This window comes from Rana temporaria, chromosome 11 (assembly GCF_905171775.1).
Source record: "Rana temporaria chromosome 11, aRanTem1.1, whole genome shotgun sequence".
In the NCBI taxonomy this organism is placed as follows: Eukaryota; Metazoa; Chordata; class Amphibia; order Anura; family Ranidae; genus Rana; species Rana temporaria.
This window is the reverse complement of record NC_053499.1, coordinates 116,892,682-116,914,274: the sequence shown is the minus strand read 5'-3', so window position 1 is coordinate 116,914,274 and position 21,593 is coordinate 116,892,682. Positions and strand designations below refer to the sequence as shown.

The following is a 21,593-nucleotide window of genomic DNA, read 5'->3' as shown; positions in this document are numbered from 1 at the left end:
TATCAGGTCACCTCGACTTTCCGTTCCACACTGGAAAGAGCAGAGTTAAAAAAAAAACACTCAGCGCTGTACAGGGCTTTCCTCTCGGAGGAAGTACACGAGCCATATAAGGGCATCTGCGTCATGCATCTGATGGTAAACCCGGATCGTACCAACTAAGACACCAGTACAAGGGGGGGTTGCTTTATTCTTCCTTTGCTTTTAACAAAAATAAAAGAAAACTTTCAGACCAATAAAACTTAAAACTGGATCGATTATTACAGTAATGGTCGCTGTCATAAACAGGGGCTTGTCGCTGCCATAATACACAAGTGTGAAAGTGTTGGGGGTGAAAGGCTCCCCTATGGCTTGTGATTTCCAGGTTCCCATTGATAAAATGAAGCTGTGCTGATGTCTGAGTCAGTGTGATCAGGAGAAGTCTGGGTGTGCGGACCATGTACAGGGATTTCTCCGGGACTTACCCTCAGCAGGACTTAGGGTGCAGCAGCGGCAGTCACAGCCCGGACTCCGGGAGCTCACACTACGGGGCTGCCAGTATGGGGCACAGCATGAGAGACACACCTCCACAGGACCACCACCAGCACCAGCAGGTGACTACTACTTCTACCTTCATATGTACAATGGGTGCAGAATTATATACACATGTATTCTAGCTCAGGAAATTCTATGTGCTTGGGTTTAGAGTCATTTAGATGATTATAGTAAATGATGGTGATGATTGTAAGCTGTCACTATTATAATGAACTGATCATGGCTACCTACACATTTATTATACTTTACTAAGATATTGTTACCCTTTTTTACACTTTTATATGATACTACTGTGTATATATATATATATATATATATACAGTTTAGAGTCTATTATATTTAGTTTATAGTCTATATATATATTGTAGATTATATATCATATTTAGTTTAGAGTCTATATATTGTAGTTTATATATGATTTATAGTCTGTTGTCTGTAGGATATTATAGTTGAAATCTATTTAGTTTCTAGTCTATACATTATAGTTTATACATTATATATAGTCTATATTGTAGTCTACATATTATAGCTTATATATTAAGGTCTATACTCTATATAATATAGTTTATACATTATATATAATCTATATTTTATATTTTATATACTATATATATAGTCTATAGTCTGAATATTATCGTTTACATACTATATATAGTCTATAAATTATAGTTTATATACTATATATAGTCTATAGTCTAAATATTATCATTTACATACTGTATATAGTCTATATATTATAGTTTATACATTGTGTGTGTTTTATAGTCTATCTAGTTTATATACTATATGTAGTTTCCAGTCTAATAGTTTTGTTGCACTGACGAGGAATGACTTGCACGTAAGTGATCACTCCACCCAAGTTTTTGCCAGATTCCTAAAACTTCATTCATCCACCAGTTTGTTCTCCCGGTTGTATTTCTTAGTCCAGCCCCCTTTTCTTGTGACCCCACCCTGACACATTTTGGAGCCTCAGTCCTCATCCAGCAGAAGGGTCTAGCTCCGCCTTTCCTAAACTTTATTACATGGAGGAACCCTTGAACTAACTTTCCTGCGATCAGGGAGCCCCTGCTATTAATTGTTATATCTAAAGCTCACAGTATATTAGTGTAATAGTTACAGGGGAGAAAACTCCTTACATTGGTGGTCATTGGGAAGAATTCCACCTTACAGTGAGGCCCCGTACACACGACCGAGTTTCTCGGCAGAATTCAGCCAGAAACTCGGTTCAGAGCTGAATTCTGCCGAGAAACCCGGCCGTGTGTACACTTTCGGCCGAGGAAGCCGACGAGGACCTCGGCGAGGAAATAGAGAACATGTTCTCTATTTCCTCGTTGTTCAATGGCAAATTTCGGCTCGCCGAGATCCTCGGCGGCTTCACAAGGAACTCGACGGGCAAAACGATGTGTTTTGCCCGTCAAGTTCCTCGGACGTGTGTACGGGGCCATAGATAAAAAGATAATTGGTGTCGGTGGTTACTTGTGGTTATTTGAGGAGAAAAAATTACTCAAGGAACCCCTAGAAAACTCTGAAGGAACCCTGGATGAGAAAGCCTGATCTAGCTTCTCTTGTTATTTAGAGTCCATTCACACCTGAGCGACAGGCGCGTTCGGCGGTAGCGGCGTATTTTGCCGCGATTATGAAACTTTCATTTTTTTTTTTTCTTTCAAAAGTCTTCCCATTGCTGTCAATGGGAAAACGCCACTGTCGCCTGAAAAAAAGGGTCCGGGACTTTTTTTCAGGCGACAGGCGTTCGGCGTCTATGAGATGTGAACCATCTCCATAGACAGCAATGGGAATTCTCCCCTCTAGCGGCAGAAGCGTTCGGCGTTTTGTCGCTCAGGTGTGAATGCAGCCTTACTCCTATTGATACAATTAACAAAAAGGAAAAAGTAGGGAAAGGGAGAACCCCCTGTGATGCCTGCATCCAGTGGGAGACCCAGAAGAAGATGGTGAATGATATAATTTACAGAAATATAACTAAAATTGGGATATCTTCCGACGTCTCCTCTCAAAATCAAAATCACATTTTTTTTATTTTTTTATTCTCTCACCCAACATTTTTGATTCTCAAGCCTCGTACACACGACCGAGGAACTCGACGGGCGAAACACATCATTTTCCTCATCGAGTTCCTTATTAGGCTGTCGAGGAACTCGACAAGGCAAGTTGCTCCATTCCCGTCGAGGAAAATAAGACATGCTCTCTTTTTGGCTCGACGGGATCCTCGATAGTTTCCTCGTCGAAAAATTTACACACGACCGGTTTCCTCGGCAAAAAAAAAATCCCAGCAAGTTTCTTGCTGGTTCTTGCCGAGAAACTCGGTCGTGTGTACGAGGCTTCACATGTGCAAGAATGAAGTTTCTCTGGCACAGCATCTTGGGATATCCACACAGCCCAGGAGGTCACAGGTTATTCTACTGCACATGTTCTGTGTCATCCGAAGGCCAACTTCCCTTTGCCCGTCATCAGGAGGCCAGCTGCAAGAACCCGGAATAGACAGCTCGCCCTCTGATGACATCACAGAAGGAGAAGAGATTGTTAGAATTAGTGTGAGCAACATATCAGATATCTACAGAATACCTCTGGATCACTGGGTGTGTGAGCATGTTTTTTTGTGAATGACAAAATACAAAAAAAGTGGGGGGGTTGGAGTTGACCTTTATTAATTCCTACAGTCAATTAATTTGTAAATATGCTGTTGGTGGGGTGGCCTTGCTAATAAAAAAGCATCTGTATACTTATAATTGTGTAGTGCTAAAGGAAGTGTCATTAACAATGCACACTCCAATCGCCTGAACACTGTTACTCATTTACATATGTGGTTAGCCACTTAATTATGATTGGTAAGGGATTATAAATGTATATATACAGTGAGAATCAAGCTGCACCTGTCCTTTAAATTATAGCTAAGGCCCACAGAATAAATCCCATTGGGTCACAGTCATCTAGACAGAAATAAATAGAGACATTCTTAAAGCGTAGCTCCACCCTAAAGTGGAACTTCCGCTCATCGGATTCCTCCCCCCCTCCGGTGCCACAATTGGCACCTTTTGACAGGCATCTTTGACAGGTATCCTTTCCCACTTCGGGGAGTCCAGCCTCGGCCGAGACGCGGCAGTGAATTCACCGCTGGGCTCCCTCCTCCTCCTCCTCCCCTGGAAGTCGGGCTAATAGGAGAGAGGAGCGGGGCCTCGAGCATGCGCAGTAGGGTTTCTAGCGTGAAGCCGAAAGGCTACACTGACGGGTTCCCTCACCCGCAATGGTGGTGGCAGCACCCGACAGCTGATGAAAACATCAGCTGCGGTGCCGACATCGAGGGACAGCAGGACAGGTAAGTGTTCAGCTACTGGCTTTTAATTTTTTTTTTCCCGGACCTCCACTTTAACTATAAAAATCATTCATATCAATTTGAGAGTAACTTGGTTTGAGAGCGTTTTGGAAGACAAGAAAAATGTTTTAATACATTTTGCCTTGATATACAAGCAATGTCTTGATATAAGAGTAGAGTCATGTCACAACTGAGTATAAAAAATAAGAGAGGAACCTCTAATGCTGGCCATACACAGGTCGAATTTCGAAAGAACTTTCTTTTAAAAAACAGAAATTTTTTACGTTTTTCTGATCCGATGATGCCACCATTGATTTCTAAATTCGACCGACCAAACCTTCAATTTCACCTCATGTTCCTACAGAAAAAATTTTTTGTGTCTGGGAACCCTCGTTTCTTTCCAGGAACCCTCGTTTCTTTCCAGGAACCCTCGTTTCTTGCCCATGCGCATCTTTTTTTTTATTACATTTCTCGCACGATTCTCCCATCATTGATTAGAAAACCATTAGTTTTTAAAAAAAATATCCAACATGTTGGATTATTAAAATTCGATGGGCACCCGAAAATCGGCTGTTGCTGCAGCCCACTGATGATGCGAAAAATGAACAAAAATTCTTAGATAAGATTTTTGAAAGAAAGTTCTTTTGAAACTCGACCCGTGTATGGCCAGCATAAGTGTAGCAATATGGTTACATTTAATGAAGGTACAACATTTAGCAACATATTGCTACACTTATAGGTGCCTCTCTTCTCTTTTATACCCTGTAAAAAAAAAATCTTTGATATACAAGTGCTTTGGATTACAAGCATGTTTCTGGATCGAATTATGCTTGCAAACCAAGGTTTTACTGTAGATAAATAACGACTGCTTCCATTAAACCCTTGATACATTTGCTACTAGACAGAACAGATTTTCTTTAAGGAAGTCTTCCCTCCTAATACAAAGTTGTTATCATTCCACAGTGTAATGGCGCGTACACACGATCGGTTGTCGTCAGACAAACCGATCGTGTGTGGGCCCCATCGGTTTTTTATCCATCGGTGAAAAAACTAGGAACTTGTTTTAAAATTATCTGATGGTTAAAAAACCGATAGAAAAAAACGATCGTCTGTGGGCACGTCCATCGGTTAAAAATCCACGCATTTTCAGAATCAAGTCGACGCATGCTTGGAAGCATTGAACTTCATTTTTCTCAGCAGGTCGTTGTGTTTTACGTCACCACGTTTTGACACGATCGTTTTTTTAACTGATGGTGTGTAGGTACGACTGATGAAAGTCAGCTTCATCGGATATCTGATGAAAAAATCCATCAGTCCGTTTTCATCGGATGAACCGATCGTGTGTCAAAAGGAGCGTACTAACAGTAAGAATTTAGGACAACAGTCTGTAAGCAGACGATACTCTTCCAACAATCGAACCGTGTGTATGAGGCTTTGGAGGCGGCGGGGGACAGATGCAGCTTCAGACCCATGCTGCATTTGTCCCCCGCCACCTCTGAGCTCAGGTTCCCACTGATGCAGGGTAGAAATCGTGCAAGTTCAGCTGAACTCGCACGATTTCAGACCGACAACACAGTCTGACTTTGGGTACGATTTGACAGACATCTGTGCAGGTTCATGCACAGATATCTATTCAAATTGCCCTCGAAGTCACCAAAAGTAGTACAGGAACTACTGTTGTGAATTGCTGCAGCGCTAAAAAGTCAGTGTTTGGTTGGTGCCATTGCCAGCAATAGCCGCCGATTTGGCATGCTATTTGACATAAATCGCATTCCAAATCAGCCCAATGTGAAAGTGGGCTAAGACTGAGAACCACCCAATCAAAGATCGCTTATCACTACTCAGTTCTTGTCCTTCAGTGACCAAAGAGCAGTGATTGTCAGGCCCCGTACACACGTCCGAGGAACTCGACGGGCAAAATTCATCGTTTTGCTCGTCGAGTTCTGTGTGAAGCCGCCAAGGATCTCGGCGACCAACTTTCCTCATTGAACAACGAGTAAATAGAGAACATGTTCTCTATTTGGCTTGACAAGGAACTCGTCGGCTTCCTCGGCCGAAAGTGTACACACGGCCGGGTTTCTTGGCAGAATTCAGCTCCGATCGAGTTTCTGGCTGAATTCTGCCGAGAAACTCGGTCGTGTGTACGGGGCCTCAGTCACTGGCTCTTTACTCCTCCCTTTCCAGCGCTCACTGGAGTGCCTAGCTGTGGAGGCAGGGCCGATCCGCCCTATAGGCTAACTATGCAATCCGCCTAAGGGCCCCGCATAGCTGCCCCCCAAATTACTAGAGGCCCCGCCTGGTGAGAAGTCATTTTCGCCCCCTCACCCTGCTTCTCAACTCGCTGGCTGCATGGGAGTAGAGGTAATAAGTCAGCACCCCCTTATTCTCAATTTAATGTAAGATGTAATTTCCGACAGCAGAACACCCCCTCCCCCCGCTTCTCAACTTTCTTTAATGTCACATGTCACTGTCGTCAGCGCCCCCGCTTCTCATTTTTAATGTGCCATGTCATTTTGCTTAGGGCCCCAGGGAGGTCAGGATCGGCACTGTGTTGAGGGAATGGCAATGGCTTGCTCAGGTTCCCAGAGGCTACCTGAGAGGCTGAGATAGATTCTGGTCAGGAAACCGGGTGGATCCGGACATTATTGTCGGAATCCCTGCAGAGCTTAGACTGTCTCTGTGAAGTCAGCAGACAGCTGTTGGCTTAATCTGGGTCACATGAGTGCAGAACTAGGTGCACTCCTGTGACCCACAGGAGAAGTATGGCTAAAAAAGCTTTGGCCATACTTCTGTTTTTTTTTTTATTGTTGATTGGAATATGGTCTGTAATAAATTTGGTGGATCAATACTTGATTCTATATTACTTTCATGTGTAATGTTCTTATTACTAGGGTCTTCCTCCCAGCCCAAGGTGATAGATACTGTTCATGACTCATTCCTTACGTAATAAACATTTTGTACAGAATGTCCTAAATACAATATTTGCGTACATATGCGACTCACAAAATAAGAGTTTACAACGCGATCAGAAGACGTGTTCTTGATTTTCAGTATGTTTTAGTAATTGTCCATATGTCTTCTGTTGCTGATCTTAGGTGTCATCCCAAGTATCAATACACAGGATTGCCATATAGTACTTGTGATAGACTCACCTGGGACAGAGGCTTTTGGGGCTCTTGCTAGCCTCTTTCCTTGCGATTATGGGCCCTGGCATTTGGGGGAACAGTGCTCTTTGTGAGCTGTAAGCCTGGGGACCCTCGAGGTGGTGTTACTTTGGATTTAGGTCCGTGTCCCCCCAAGACACACAGACTCTGGGAACCATGTTTATGTCATATTAGAAATAGTGACTGATTCATAATGTTGGGACACATACTGTTACAATATGCAGATGTCAAGACCAGCCACCTGTCTGTTTGTTGTCTGTTATAATGTAAATGAGTCTAGGATAGTTTCTAAGAGTCTTTCACCCATTGTTGCTTGTGCCAATTAACCCTGCAATTGTATGAAGGAGTTCTGTGTAGATATGTTTGATATTGTGTATTGTAGTTAGGGAGTCACATCGGCTGCTTTAATGGATTAGTTAATTAGCTCATGTTAATTTATGTTTCTGTGTATTGTTAGAGTAATATGAGCAGGAGGTAGGAACCTCCTTCTCTTTAACTGTATATAAGACTTGTATTCTGGTTCTAATAAACTGTCTGATGTTTTGCCCTACACTGACCCTACACTGAGCTACGACTAGTGAATGGGAAAGCTACGGGGTCTTGGATTGTGAGGTACTGGACAGAGGAGCGATACGGTGGACAGACTCATCTTGAGTACGGGGGTCCATCACAGTACTCAATCAGATTAATACACATAATCTGGTGCGTTAAAAAGCCTGCCTTTATACTCAGGCCTGTTCTGGCAATCATGCAACTCTCCTATTTACTAAGGGTCACTGTACAATCATGATTTTTTTATTAACCATACCCAAACTTTTTGCAGATTGGCAACATAGGCATCAGGCTGACCCTTGTTTCACTATCTTATCAAATCTTTTTTTTTTAAGTAAGACCAGCATAAGGGAATGGACCTAAAACTGAATGTAGCTTGGGTGTACGCACACAAACATATACTCAGATTAATAATTTTTTTATTTTGTTTAGCATGAAACTTTACTTTATCTAAATAAAGAGCAATGTTTTTCAATCAGGGTGCCCAGGCACCCTGGGGTACCTTCAGGTTTCTACAGGGGTGCTTTGGAATAATGCCTAAAAATTGCCCAAAAATTGTATTCGAGCCAGTGGGTGGATCAAGCCTGCCTGTTAGTTACACAAAGCCACAGGTTTTCATTGTGTACCATTACAACCTTTTAGCCACAGGTGTTCTAACAACCAATGATGTCATTGGTGTGTACGGGAGACGTTGGTTCCCTGCACAATTACCTTGTTTGCCCCTCCCCATCAGCACTATGGTCACATTAGGTGAGTGAGGGAGAGAGCCTGAAAAAGAAGAGAAACACGAGAATACTAGTCAGTACCAGTGTGCAAAGGTGTGTTTACTCTGGAAGAATAAATCACCTCTAACATTGGGTGTCCTACGTGTGTGAATGCTGCTGCATTATGTAAAATGTTACGTTTTTAAAAATTTTAGAATGGGGTGCCTCGATATTGTGCAGAATTTTATAGGGTACCTTGACTGAAAAAAGGTTGAGAAACATTGCTGTAGAGACCGAAATGCAATATAAATCCTCAGGTGTCTACACATACTTTTAAACAGCACTTTGGGCACCCTAACCTCCAACCCAGAGGAACTCTACTTTGTAAATGTTGACTTTACTAAAAAAAGTTGACGGCTGGTCTTTACTCTCCAGTCTTCAGTAGCTCTTTATGGGCCCTTGAATGTGATATACGGTCTCAATATTCAGCGACATGCTATGAGAGGTCAGAGTGGAAAGGCAGCCAAAGTCTTTCCTTGCAAAAGTCAAGATTTGCTTGTTAGAATGCCCCAGGTTTAGAGGCTTCTGGGGCCTTTGATATGCTATTTAAGGGTATCTGCAGGCACCTAAGTATGGCATTGTATTTAGACTGATATAGTACAATGAAAGAAAAGGTTTACTTTAAGAATAAAAGGATATCATTATATAACAACTGCAAAATTCACCCAGAACATTCTATCTCTATTTATAGTTATGACATTTTTCTGTTTGACATTTGTATTACATAAGGAGCCATTTACATCATTGTAGATTCATTTTAGGGTCGTTTTTCCTAGCAACTTGGAAAATACATTTTTATTGGAAAGAATGAATAGCAAACTCTCTGGGCCAGATTCACATAGGTTAGAGGATCTTTAGATCCGCGTAACCTATCTGATTTAAGATCCGCCGCCGCAAGTTTTTGAGGCAAGTGGGTAATTCACAAAGCCCTTACCTCAAAACTTGCGGCGGCGTATCGTAAATCCCCCGGCTTTATTCAAATTCCGCGGCTAGGGGGAGTGTACTATTCAAATCAGGCGCGTTCCTGTGCCGATCGAATAGCGCATGCGCCGTCTGCAAATTTACCCAGCGTGCATTGCGCTAAATGACGTCGCAAGGACGTCATTGGTTTAGACGTTAACGTAAATGGCATCCAGCCCCATTCACGGACGAGTTACGCAAACAACGTAAATTTTATAAATCTCAACGCGGGAACGACGGCCATACTTAACATTGGCTGCGCCTCATAGACCCGGAAAAAGCCGAACGCAAACTGAATGGGCTTATCTCCTCATTTGCATATTCGTTGCGTAAATAAACCGAAACGCCACCTAGCGGCCGGCCTGGAATTGCAGCCTAAGATCCGACGGTGTAACACAGTTACACCTGTCGGATCTTAGGCATATCTATGCGTAACTGATTCTATGAATCAGTCGCATAGATACGACCGACGAAACTCAGAGATCCGACGGTGTATCAGGAGATACACCGTCGTATCTCTATGTGAATCTGGCCCTCTGTTTAGAGTGAGGATTCTGATTTTCTACACTGTTTATAGTAAAACCTTGATGATATGAGGTGCTTAGTCAATTTAGAGTAGAAATAGTAAGCTGCTCACTATGTAGAGATACAATGGGAATGTGAGGGCTCCACGACATAAAAATGGGCAATGCCCATGTCCAAAGAAATGTTCTATACAACAACAAGTTTTATACAGCAGGAATATGTAGTGAAGGTTCCAGAAGAGCCGACACGCTTCGGGAATCTGCGTTTCATTCATCTGGACTAATTCAAGACACATTTAGTAGTAATAATAAAATATAAATATATAAATCCATAATATGTATTCATAAATGATTCATAAAAATATATACATCCATATCTACATTTATACATACAAATATAAGTACGCATACATACAAACATCCATACACACATTAAAAATGATGTCACATATTTAGGCACTATGGGCCAGATCCACAAAAGGGTTACGACGGCGTATCTGCTGATACGCCGTCGTATCCCTGTTTCTATCTATGCGGCTGATTCATAGAATCAGTTACGCATAGATATCCCTAAGATCCGACAAGTGTAATTGTTTTACACTGTCGGATGTTAGGATGCAGTACCGCGGCCGCCGCTGGGGGCATTTCTCGTCGTAAACCAGCGTCGGGTATGCAAATTAGCACTTACGGAGATCCACAAAGGTTTTTCCCTTCGTGAAGTCGCCGTAAGTGTTCGTTTGCCGTCGCAAAGATAGGGCTGCTTTTACAAAGTGTAAAGTTAGTACACCATGTAAAAGTATACCCGTCTTTCCAGCGTCGCTGTCAAATTTTTTAAAATTTTTTTTTTTTTCCCGCCGCATCTCTTTTTTACCCGTCGCGATTCACAAAACTCGGCGCAACGTAACGTAACGCAAAGCACATCGGGAAAATAGCATCGGGAGCATGCGCAGTACGTCCGGCGCGGGAGCGCGCCTAATTTAAATGGGACTCGCCCCATTTGAATTGGCCCGCCTTGCGCCGGACTGATTTAGGATACACCGCCGCAAATTTCCAGGTAAGTGCTTTGTGGATCGGGCACTAACTTGGACAATTTGCGGCGGTGTAACTTAAATAGAAAAAGTTATGTTGCGCCCGCTGTTTGTGAATCTGGCCCAGTGCTACTAAGTAATGCTAAATCATAGCAATATGTTAAAACAACTGGATCATTTACTAGCGAATATCAAGTCTAAATCACTATTACTACTATTTACCTAAACATTAAATAATAATTAGATATACATTAGTAGAAGGGGAAGGGGAAAATGTGGGGAGTTTAGGAAAAAAAGAAATAGGGGTTTTAGAGGTTAAGAAAAGTATTTGAGCAGCATAGTGAACCTCTTGTGTAACTGTAAAATGTCAGGGGATTGAGGAGTATTGTGAATTTCTTTGAAAAAATAGTCAAATTTTTTTGTGAAAAGGACTAAAGTAGAAACACGGACCCTCATTAATGATTTATTGACCAGAAATCTAAATATGGATGACCATTTTCCAATAAATCTGTGATTACAAGTATATATCACTGATTTTGGGGTCACTTCAGTTATCTAGTTATGTAAAAAAAAGCAATTTCTTGCTTGCATCTGCACATGATTGGCTATTAAAAGCAGACAGGAATTTGCTTTTTACATTGCGGGAACATTAAAGTGAATATTTTCACAGTTTATTGTGTGAAGATGCTCAACTCCTTTAGTAAGTCAGGCCACTTATTAACCTAAATCATTCCATAACATGAACAAGGAGTAATATGGGTGTTGCCATTGCTGATATTCTGAAAATGCTAGTTTCTTGGCTGGCTTCAGTACTCTGAGGCCTCGTACACACGACCAGTTTCCTCGGCAGAATTCAGCTTCCGACCGAGTTTCTGGCTGAATTCTGCCGAGAAACCTGGCCGTGTGTACACTTTCGGCCGAGGAAGCCGACGAGGAGCTCGGCGAGGAAATAGAGAACATGTTCTCTATTTCCTCGTTGTTCTATGGGAGCTCTCGCCCCGCCGAGCTCCTCGTCGGCTTCAGTGCTGAACTGGCCGAGGAACTCGATGTGTTTGGCATGTCGAGTTCCTCGGCCGTGTGTACGAGGCCTGAGAGACCTGGAACAAGCATATTCCAAATAAAGTTAGAATGCCTTGTCTGCATACTTGCAACTGCACAAGGACTTAAATTTTTTTTTAAATCCCTTGATCAGCTTGGCAGCAAGGCAGCTACCATGTTCATAAGGAGATGGTCAGCAGTGGTATCTTCCATGTTTCTTTAACAATGCCACAGGTTGTCAGTAGCGGCAACATATTAAGAATTATATTCACACTACCAAAGCTGTATTGATGCATTTGTTCTATGTGTATATACAGTATATATTATTATAATATATTTTCTTTCTCATTTACAGAAATACACAACGCACACATCTTCCAGTCATTTCATCCCAACATTAAATGCAATAACCTCAAATCAAGATCTAAACTGGATGGTCCAGCCTAGTGTTCGATCATTAGCCTTACCGCCATACCCTAGCCCTCGTCATGGTGTCATCAGAAGCATGAGCGGAGTCTTGAATATGGCAAGAAGACGTGGCGGTGAACATGTAAGTATTCTCTTGTTTGTTAACTTTTTCGCAAAGCCTACGGTGGTCTTAATAAAAATAGCACTGCGATAATGAACAACCAGATATGTATTCTATCTATATGTTCCTGTATTAACACTATGGTAATATGTTCTTGTGACATCTTTGACACATGCAAAATGTGGGTATAGCTGTAACAAAACAAGTACTAACTCTATATAATTGGTTAAGCTCTACGGCACTGAAAACAAAATGTAAATTATTCTTAAAAATGTGCAGTTATCTTCATATAGTAAATTTGCACTGACACATCACTTATTGCAGCAGAATGTGGTTTGTGTGTGTAGATGTCAGTCTTTCAAAGGGTTGCACAATCTTGCATATTTTAAGGAGAAGCTGCATAAATTGGAGAAAACCACATTTGACTGAATGGTTTAGCTGAAATCTTAGCTGCGTTTTTGGAGTCGTATCATTTCTATTTCCATTCCTGTGCTTCTGCAATGGGGCATTAATTAGGCATTAATTGGTATAGCCTCCATCTTCACTGCCAAATCTTCACTAGGCATATGTGAGCACAACATAATTGCCTGATTAGATTAATTCAGTACAAGAGTGGGAAGTACTCTATAGTTAAAAAAAAAGGTTGAGAAAAGCGGCTATAGGCTGATTTGTTGAGTAGTTGTTGGTATGGGTACTATTCTTTGCATATTATCATTTTTGTACAGATATATGGGATAATCCCATGAGTAGAGTTGACTAAGATCCGAGTCAGGTTTTGGACTTTTAACATGACAGATGAAAAATTTCTGGAAAGTTCAACATCTATAAATCACTCTATTTTACAAAAAGATGTACCTTGAAGTGCCCAGGTTTTGCAAGAAATTGCATAGTGCGACTGAATTAGAGGGGATATTAGGACCCTGTTATCCCGCATTATTCCCCTTATGCTTACCCCCCCCCCCCTACATGCTGTCAGTACTTGCCTGTTACGCTTTTCCAAGTAAGAGGCCAAGTCTTTATGCATATATACTTACAAATGAGGATTATTTTGTAAAAACATTTTTTTTTTAAAATATTGTAATATGCCTTACCTTATACTGCAATACTGTAATTGGCCTTACCTTTTTATATAGAGTACTTTATAGAATTTCACTAACATAGTTACATAGTTGAATACTTACATAGTTAGTCAGGTTGAAAAAAGACACAAGTACATCCAGTTCAACCATAAAAAAATTAAAATAAAATAAAAAATATCGTACAATCCCATATACCCACAGTTGATCCAGAGGAAGGCAAAAAAAACAACAGAGCATGATCCAATTTGCTACAGAAGGGGAAAAAAATCCTTCCTGATCCCCCGAGAGGCAATTGGATTTTCCCTGGATCAACTTTACCCATAAATGTTAGTACTCAGTTATGTTATGTACATTTAGGAAAGTATCCAGGCCTTTCTTAAAGCAATCTACTGAGCTGGCCAGAACCACCTCATGTTGATCATATCCCCCCTTATTCTCCTCTTCTCAAGAGAGAATAAATTCAGTTCCTCTAATCTTTCCTCATAGCTGAGCTCCTCTGTGCCTCTTATCGGTTTGGTTGCCCTTCTCTGTACTTTCTCCAATCCCCCTGATATCCTTTTTGAGAACTGGTGCCCAAAACTGAACTGCATATTCCAGCTGAAGTCTTACTAATGATTTGAACAGGGGCAAAATTATATCTCTCTCTCTGGAGTCCATACCTCTCTTAACCTCCCTGGCGGTATGATTATGTCTGGAATTACGTACCAAAAGCAGTACAATTATTTTGCAAGGAAATTTGGCGTTTTATACTGTAGGTCTGTAATTTTTAGGAATAACTCACTTAAATCTGACCAAACAAGAGTCTTGTAGGCATCCCGGGTATGATTTTTTTTTAAAACAACATTATAAATTATAATATATTAAATAATTATAAATAATTATAACAAATAATAATATAATTATAATAAAAATTATTCAATAATGTAATCAACTCAAAATCACTGAAATTTGCTCGGTTGCAGAATTGTCGCTGTCATTACTTTTATTTTTCTTATGACGTATTTCCCCACAAATCGCTATCGCACAATTCTGCAAGTGATTATAATTTATTATCGCTGTTTTCTAGCTGCTCTAAAACCATATTTGACATAAAGGGACACTTTTGGACAATTTACAGTTTTCAGGCAGAAAGAATCGTTTTTATTATACAAAATAACATGTAGGGCACTGGGCAGACCACTAGGGACAAGGGGTGTGTGTATTTTTTACATACAGTACTGTAATCTATAAGATTACAGTATACTGTGTGTATTGTGTTTATTTACTTTTTTGAATTTGGCGCCGTTCTCCGCCCCTGTGCGTCGTAACGTCGCAGGGAACGGAGATCGGCGGCACACGGGGACACTGTGAATCGAGCGAGGAGGACCCGCTCGCTCACACAGCGGGGAGGCATCACAGGATCCAGGGACAAGGTGAGTAACTTGTCTGTGGATGCTGCGAGCAGGTAAGCCGCGCCACTGCACACTCTGCACAGCTACCCTGAGCGTGACTCGGGGATACCGATCGCAGCATGAAAAAAACACCCCGAGTCACGCTCGGGGATACCACCAGGCAGGTTAATACAAGAAAGGACTTTGCTCACTTTGGAAACTGCAGCTTGGCATTGCATGCCATTTTTGAGCTTATGATCTACCAAAACCCTCAGATCCTTCTTCACTACGGATTCCCCCAGTTGTACTCCTAGTATGTATGATGCATGCATATTATTAGCCCCCAAATACATAACTTTACATTTATCAACATAAAACCTCATCTGCCACATAGTTGTCCAATTAGTGCATTGAGGTCGGCTTACATTTCTCTAGTGTAGTAAATGGGTACATTTTAGCTAGTCCTCTGTTAAATGCCCATGCCTTTGTAATGTTCACCATTTTGCTAAATTGACAAGGTTTTTTCACTATCAAAGTTGATGGTATTGTTGTCTATGGGCGAGCCCTTGAAGAGTTAAAAAATGGTGTGTGTGCCTGCAGTAAGAAGCATTGCACATGTCGCGGAAACAGTTGACGGGCGACTCATAGTCGAAGTAGGGGGTGAGTCATGGGGAAAAAAAGCTGGGATGTGAGTGTCAAACCACAGATTGGAGCGGGATAAACATTAATGACTGAGTCATTGGGTCACACACACTGCCAATCCTTCCATTCATAAAGAAAGTACACTTCATTCATCCCTTAATACTCTGTGACCTATGTACATAGTAAAAGCACAGGGTAAGCAGTGGCACTGCCAGCTTCTGACACCACTATACTTCAATATAGTGGGACAGCTGTAATATAGGTATTTAAACTGAGTAATCGTCTCATTGCAACACAACAGGATATCTTTATAAATGCATGAATCAGATGTTACTCAGACAATTAGCTATCTACTTTTTGTTGATTTTCCTAATTACTTTTAGGTGTGCATGCTTTACTCACGAGCATTGTTTTTTACTGATATTTTATTCAGATATCACCAGAGGAAGAGGCGAGGAGAAGAGTACGAAGAGAGAGGAATAAGGTTGCAGCTGCCAAGTGCAGAAACCGTCGTAAAGAGCTAACTGACTATCTTCAAGCGGTAAGCGAAGAGAGCCTGACTGGGGCAATGCGATGTGGTCAGCATTTGGGTCATTCTTTTCCCTTTAGCCATCTTTCAGGAACTGTAGATACTCATACCTTTAAAACAAAGATTGGTATCTGCTCTCCACACACTGCAGGACATCACTCCAATTACCCCATACTGCGATGGCATTTTATATTTTTACTTATAAAATGCAGAGCTGCGTGGTACCTCTGATGCCCTGTGGTGTGTTCTCAGCATATCATGGCAGAAAACACAACGCCTGGTTACCTAACCTGTTAAAGTATTATGACAGGTTTCCTCCTCTTGAGACTTTTCCACCTTTTCAAAAGAATACATAGGGCTTTGATTGCTTTGAGCGCTCAAGCAAGCAAAGCAAAAAGCACATCCGTGCTTTAGAAATGCACTGGTATAGCCACAGTTATGCCATAACACTGCTTTATAAATTGTTTATTTTCTGTCCGGTCTCTGGCTTATGGATGAGGCCTCGTACACACGACTGTTTTCCTCAATAGAATCCATCAAGAGACTTGGTGGGAGAGCTTTTTTGCCGAGGAAACCGGTCGTGTGTACGTTTTTCATCGAGGAAACTGTCAAGGAACTCGACGAGGAAAAAAGAGAACAAGGACAGAGTCTCAATTTCCTCATCGTGTTCCTCGTCGGGCTGGTTTTTGATGAGAAACATGATCGTGTGTATGCTAAGAAACCCGCGCATGCTCAGAATAAAGTATGAGATGGGAGCGCACCTTCTGTAAAAGTAGCATTTGTAATGGAGATAACACATTTTTGACGCTGTAACAGACTGAAAAGTGCAAATCGTCTCTTACCAAACTTTTACTTAACACTCAGTAACATGAAATTAGCAAAAGCAGCCCCCAGGGTTGTGCCAGTGGAATCAAACTTACCCTGCCATTGTATGTGTTGTTTGTCACCACAATTGAGAACGAGGGGATTTTGTCTTGAGCGTGTGTACGCAAAGCAAGCTTGTTGAGTTCCTCGACAAGCCTAACAAGGAACTCGTCGAGGAAAACGATGTGTCTTTTCCGACGAGTTCCCCGGTCGTGTGTACGAGGCCTCAGAAAGTGGAGTTGTTATTCCAAGCTAAGTACAGTCTGTGAGTTAGGGGTGTAAGAGAAATGATTTTGCACTTGCTCTCTTCTAAACCTAATCACAGGTGAAGTTACAGTCCTGCTAGACTTGGTATCACAGTGGTTTTCCTATATGGATATGACAAATGCTGTTTCTAAAGTCCAAATTAAGTCTCCCATCTTTATTTCACTTTACGGTCCTGTACCACTGTACATTATAATAGATTTTTCTAATGCATTTAGGAATACATTAAAAATAAAATTTTCTCTGATTGGAAATGCAATTTCTTCCTACTCATTCCAGTTCCCTATGCTGGCACATATAATTAATTATTATAGTCTTGGACACACAGAATCATAGAATCACAGAATTGCAAAATAGTTTATGTAATTGTCATACTCTCCATCACAAGCAATGAGAGAGAGAGAGAGAGAGAGAGAGAGAGAGAGAGAGAGAGAGAGAGAGAGAGAGAGAGAGAGAGAGAGAGAGAGAGAGAGAGAGAGAGAGAGAGATATTTAAATTGGAATTGTAGAAAATCAAACTCAATATTTTTTTCATCATTTTCAGGAAACAGACAAGCTGGAAGAAGAAAAGTCAACTCTACAAAAGGATATAGCAGAGCTGCAGAAACAGAAAGATAAGCTTGAACTGATTCTTGACGCCCACCACCCAATCTGCAAAGTGGCCCACTCTCAACAAAATAGCCAGCTAGATGGCTCTCCTAAATTTGTTAAAGACGAGCCACATGAAGAACCAGCACGAAGTTCCAAAGTTAAACTTCCAAGAATAGAGATTAGCGACACGATTCTTGAACCAGAGGCTCTCCACACTCCTACCTTGATGAAGACACCATCAATTACACCCTTCACGCCAAGCTTGATGTTCACTTATCCTGGACCTCAGGAATCTTGTTCCACAGCTCATCGCAAGCTCAGCACTAGCAGTAGCAATAGCAGCGGGGATCAAAGTCCAGGGTCCCTTAGCTCGCCGACTTTATTGACTCTTTAAAATGATCTTGGAGAGAGAAGGGTGCCTTCAGGAGTATTACATTATGTCTAAACTGATTTCAGATAGACCTATGCCAGTCTTAAAATTGTTGTAGACCCCCTATATAGGATCAGATTCACTTTGACAGTAAAGCATGCTATCACTTTTCCCTACATTTGTTTGTTATAAATATATTTGTTTCATTATAATTTGTTAGATGCGTGGCCTTCTTTTATAAGGTCACAAGTTTAGTCCGAAATAGAGCTATATAAGAGCACAGGGTCACAGTTAAAGGCAGAGCCAACATAAAACTGCATGTCCACTGTGGTATGGTCAATAGAAAAGTTAGCGGCAGAGCCGAAATTATACTATGTTACAGCGTAGTAAGCATTTGGGAAAAAAGTAACGGCAGAGCCGGTCTACTTTGTATTTATTAAAGTATATTTTTGTATGATTATTGTTTGGGGTAAAGTGTATACATTTTGATAATGAAATAGTAATAAAGCACATCCCAAATAAATTCATTTTTTATTTCATATTTTTGACTTGGTGTACAATCTGTTGGTGGTAAATTCTCAAATCAGCATGTGTTAGGGATAAAATAATCAACACATATCGGAAATAAATATACATATTTTAGTAAAGTAATGCATGGTTTTCATGGGTTTTTGGGACAATGAAAGACAGGATACAGAAAAACGACACACAAAATATTGGTTTATGTAAGGTTATACTTCCAAAGAGCCATATTGAAGTTTCGAACTTCATCCTTTGATAAACATACAGATTGACATACAGATTGAGTACTGCTGGATCTCAGGAAATTATTAGCATTCAATGTGATTTTGTAATCACATACAATGATACGTTGACTCTTGGGTGAGGCAGCCATTACTCCTGGAATAACCAGGATATGAGACTTAATGCAGATGCTAACTGTAAAGAGGAAGAGTTGCCTAAGAGGCGAGAATGCGGAAGAAGGGGTCAAAACCAGGTAACCACCCACCAAAGAGCTTTTAAAAGAAAAAAAAAGCACCCCCAAAAAAAAACATATGTTTGTAAAAAGCCATCAACTGAAATGTATTTCATAAAGGAACTTAATGTCATACTAAAGCTTTGTTTTATAAAAAACATACTTATCTCCACTGTGCAGCTCGTTTTGCACAGAGTGGTCCCGAACATCCTCTTCTGGGGTCCCTCTTCCTGCATTAGATAACCCCCTAGGAGAAGCGTTCTCCCGAGGGGGTTACCTTGCGGGCGCGCTCCTGAGTCATTAATATGGTGTCCATAGAGAGAAGGACGGGGATGCGCAGAGGAGATGACGGGGCTAAGGTAAGTAAAATGGGGGGGGGGCTGGGGGGCTGGTGACTGCCAGGTGTTTTTTCACCTTAATGCATAGGATGCATTAAGGTGAAAAAACACGAGCCTTTACAAGCCCTTTAAAGTGTATATATAGTCAAATCTTTTTTTCTCTATCATCTATTTAGGGATACAGCTTAATAGCAAGAAACCTAGAGTTCTAATGCTACCTACAGGAGAAATGGGTACTAGGCACATAGAAAACTGAAGGTTTGCCCCTTTAGGGATGTAACACCTCCCATCTGGCACCTGCTCAGCGTCCTCACAAGTGTGAATGTGTTTTCTTCAGCTGTCCTGGTTTTGTGTTCATTTGGAAAAAACTTCCACTATCAACAGCTACTGGTAGATACTAAGGGCCAGATTCACGTAGAATTGCGTCCGTGTAACGTAACCCGTTTACGTTACTCCGCCGCAAGTTTTCAGTGTAAGTGCCCGATCCACAAAGCACTTACCTGTAAACTTGCGGCGGTGTATCGTAAACGCGTCCGGCGCAAGCCCGCCCAATTCAAATGGGGCGTGTACCATTTAAATTAGGCGCGCTCCCGCGCCGGACGTTCTGCGCATGCTCCGTTCGCAATTTTTCCGACGTGCTTTGCGCGAAATTACGGCGGCGCGACGTGTTTGTGAATCGCGACGTGCGTAACTTACTTACGCCGGAAATTATTTTTTTCAAAATCGACGCGGGAACGACGGCCATACTTTAACATGGCTGGTGTAAAGTTAAGCAATGAAAAAGATTGCTTAACTTTGTGACGGGTAACTAAGACTTGCGCTGACGTAACGACGGCGAAAACCGTTGTGGATCGCCGTAACTGCTAATTTGCATACCCGACGCTGGAATACGACGCAAACTCCACCCAGCGGCGGCCGAGGTATTGCATCCTAAGATCCGACAGTGTAAAACAATTACACCTGTCGGATCTTAGGGATATCTATGCGTAACTGATTCTATGAATCAGTCGCATAGATACTCTGAGAGATACGACGGCGTTTCAGAGAAACGCCGTCGTATCTCTTCTGTGAATCTGGCCCTAAAATCCTGGAAATCTCTCCAGTCAGCCAACAAGTGCAGGTTTTTCCAGTTTATTAAGCATACTGGTGTACTCTCTGCAATGGTCCTGCAGTTGGTGGTGGCAAACCCTTCCATCCAGTTTGCACAGGACTCTGCTATTAGGTCGGGTCAGTATGCCTGGGGATTACTTGTGGAGTTATTCGGCCCAAAGACACTTTTGAGAATCCCTAGAGCACTAAGATTAAGCACAAGTAAGGGGTCAAATGCGTTAAAGTGAGGATCCTTGGTGGAGTGTCCGTGCTGTACTGAACAATAAACTTAGTTTTACACTTTAAAAGTGGTACATTTTGCTGAATTGCCTGCGTTGCTATTGAAGAGTTTCCTTCACTTCCTATCTGGGGAAAATTTGGGGAAATTGGGAAATTTTTCTAATGGAGCCCTAGACAGCAGTAAAACATGACAAGGGTGCTAAGCCTTCCCCTCTATATTCAAAACTAAAAAACAAAGTTTTGGCTATAAATACACTTTTAGGCTGGATTCACACCTGGGTGTTTTAAATCCTGGGCTTAATCACCGTGATTCTGCCCACAATTTCAAAACGCTCTGCTAAAATGACAAATTACACAATGCGAATTTGAGATGCTATTAATTTTAATGGCACCTTAATGGCGGTTCGTCCGTGATTGTCGTGGGATAAATCGCGCTGCAATCACAGTAAACAGCATTGCGTGGAGTTTGTAGCCCAAAAATGGATCAGAAGCTTCTTTCGGGCGACAAGCTTTACGTAATGCGTTTTTTGTGCGATTTATCACGTGGCAGAACCGCACCGCTTTTTTTAGGTGCCAATAAAATGAATTGCATATTAAAGCGGAGCTCCACCAAGGAAAACTTATTTTTTTTAAATGCTAAAAATAAAAATAAAAATTATATACATACCTGAGTGCCTGTTGCTAGGCAGATCGTCCTAATCTGCCACTTCCTGATCCGCGGTCCGTCTTCAGTCTTCTGTTCCTCAGCTGCCTCCTGTGGAATGGTGGAGCGGTGTCTTCTGTGTCCCAGGAGACATCATCCATTCACGGCGCGCCGCGCGGCT

The 21,593-nt window shown here is 41.6% G+C and overlaps 1 protein-coding gene across 1 annotated transcript; it reads left to right on the top strand.

The window, feature by feature from the left end:
* Positions 1 to 383: 383 nt before the first annotated feature.
* FOSL1 (FOS like 1, AP-1 transcription factor subunit) lies at positions 384 to 18,667 on the top strand. Its single transcript, XM_040328907.1, has 4 exons — positions 384 to 590; positions 12,245 to 12,439; positions 15,943 to 16,050; positions 17,710 to 18,667. The coding sequence occupies exons 1-4, from the start codon at positions 435 to 437 to the stop codon at positions 18,148 to 18,150; spliced, it is 900 nt and encodes a 299-aa protein (XP_040184841.1). The 5' UTR covers positions 384 to 434; the 3' UTR covers positions 18,151 to 18,667.
* The last annotated feature ends 2,926 nt before the right edge of the window (positions 18,668 to 21,593 follow it).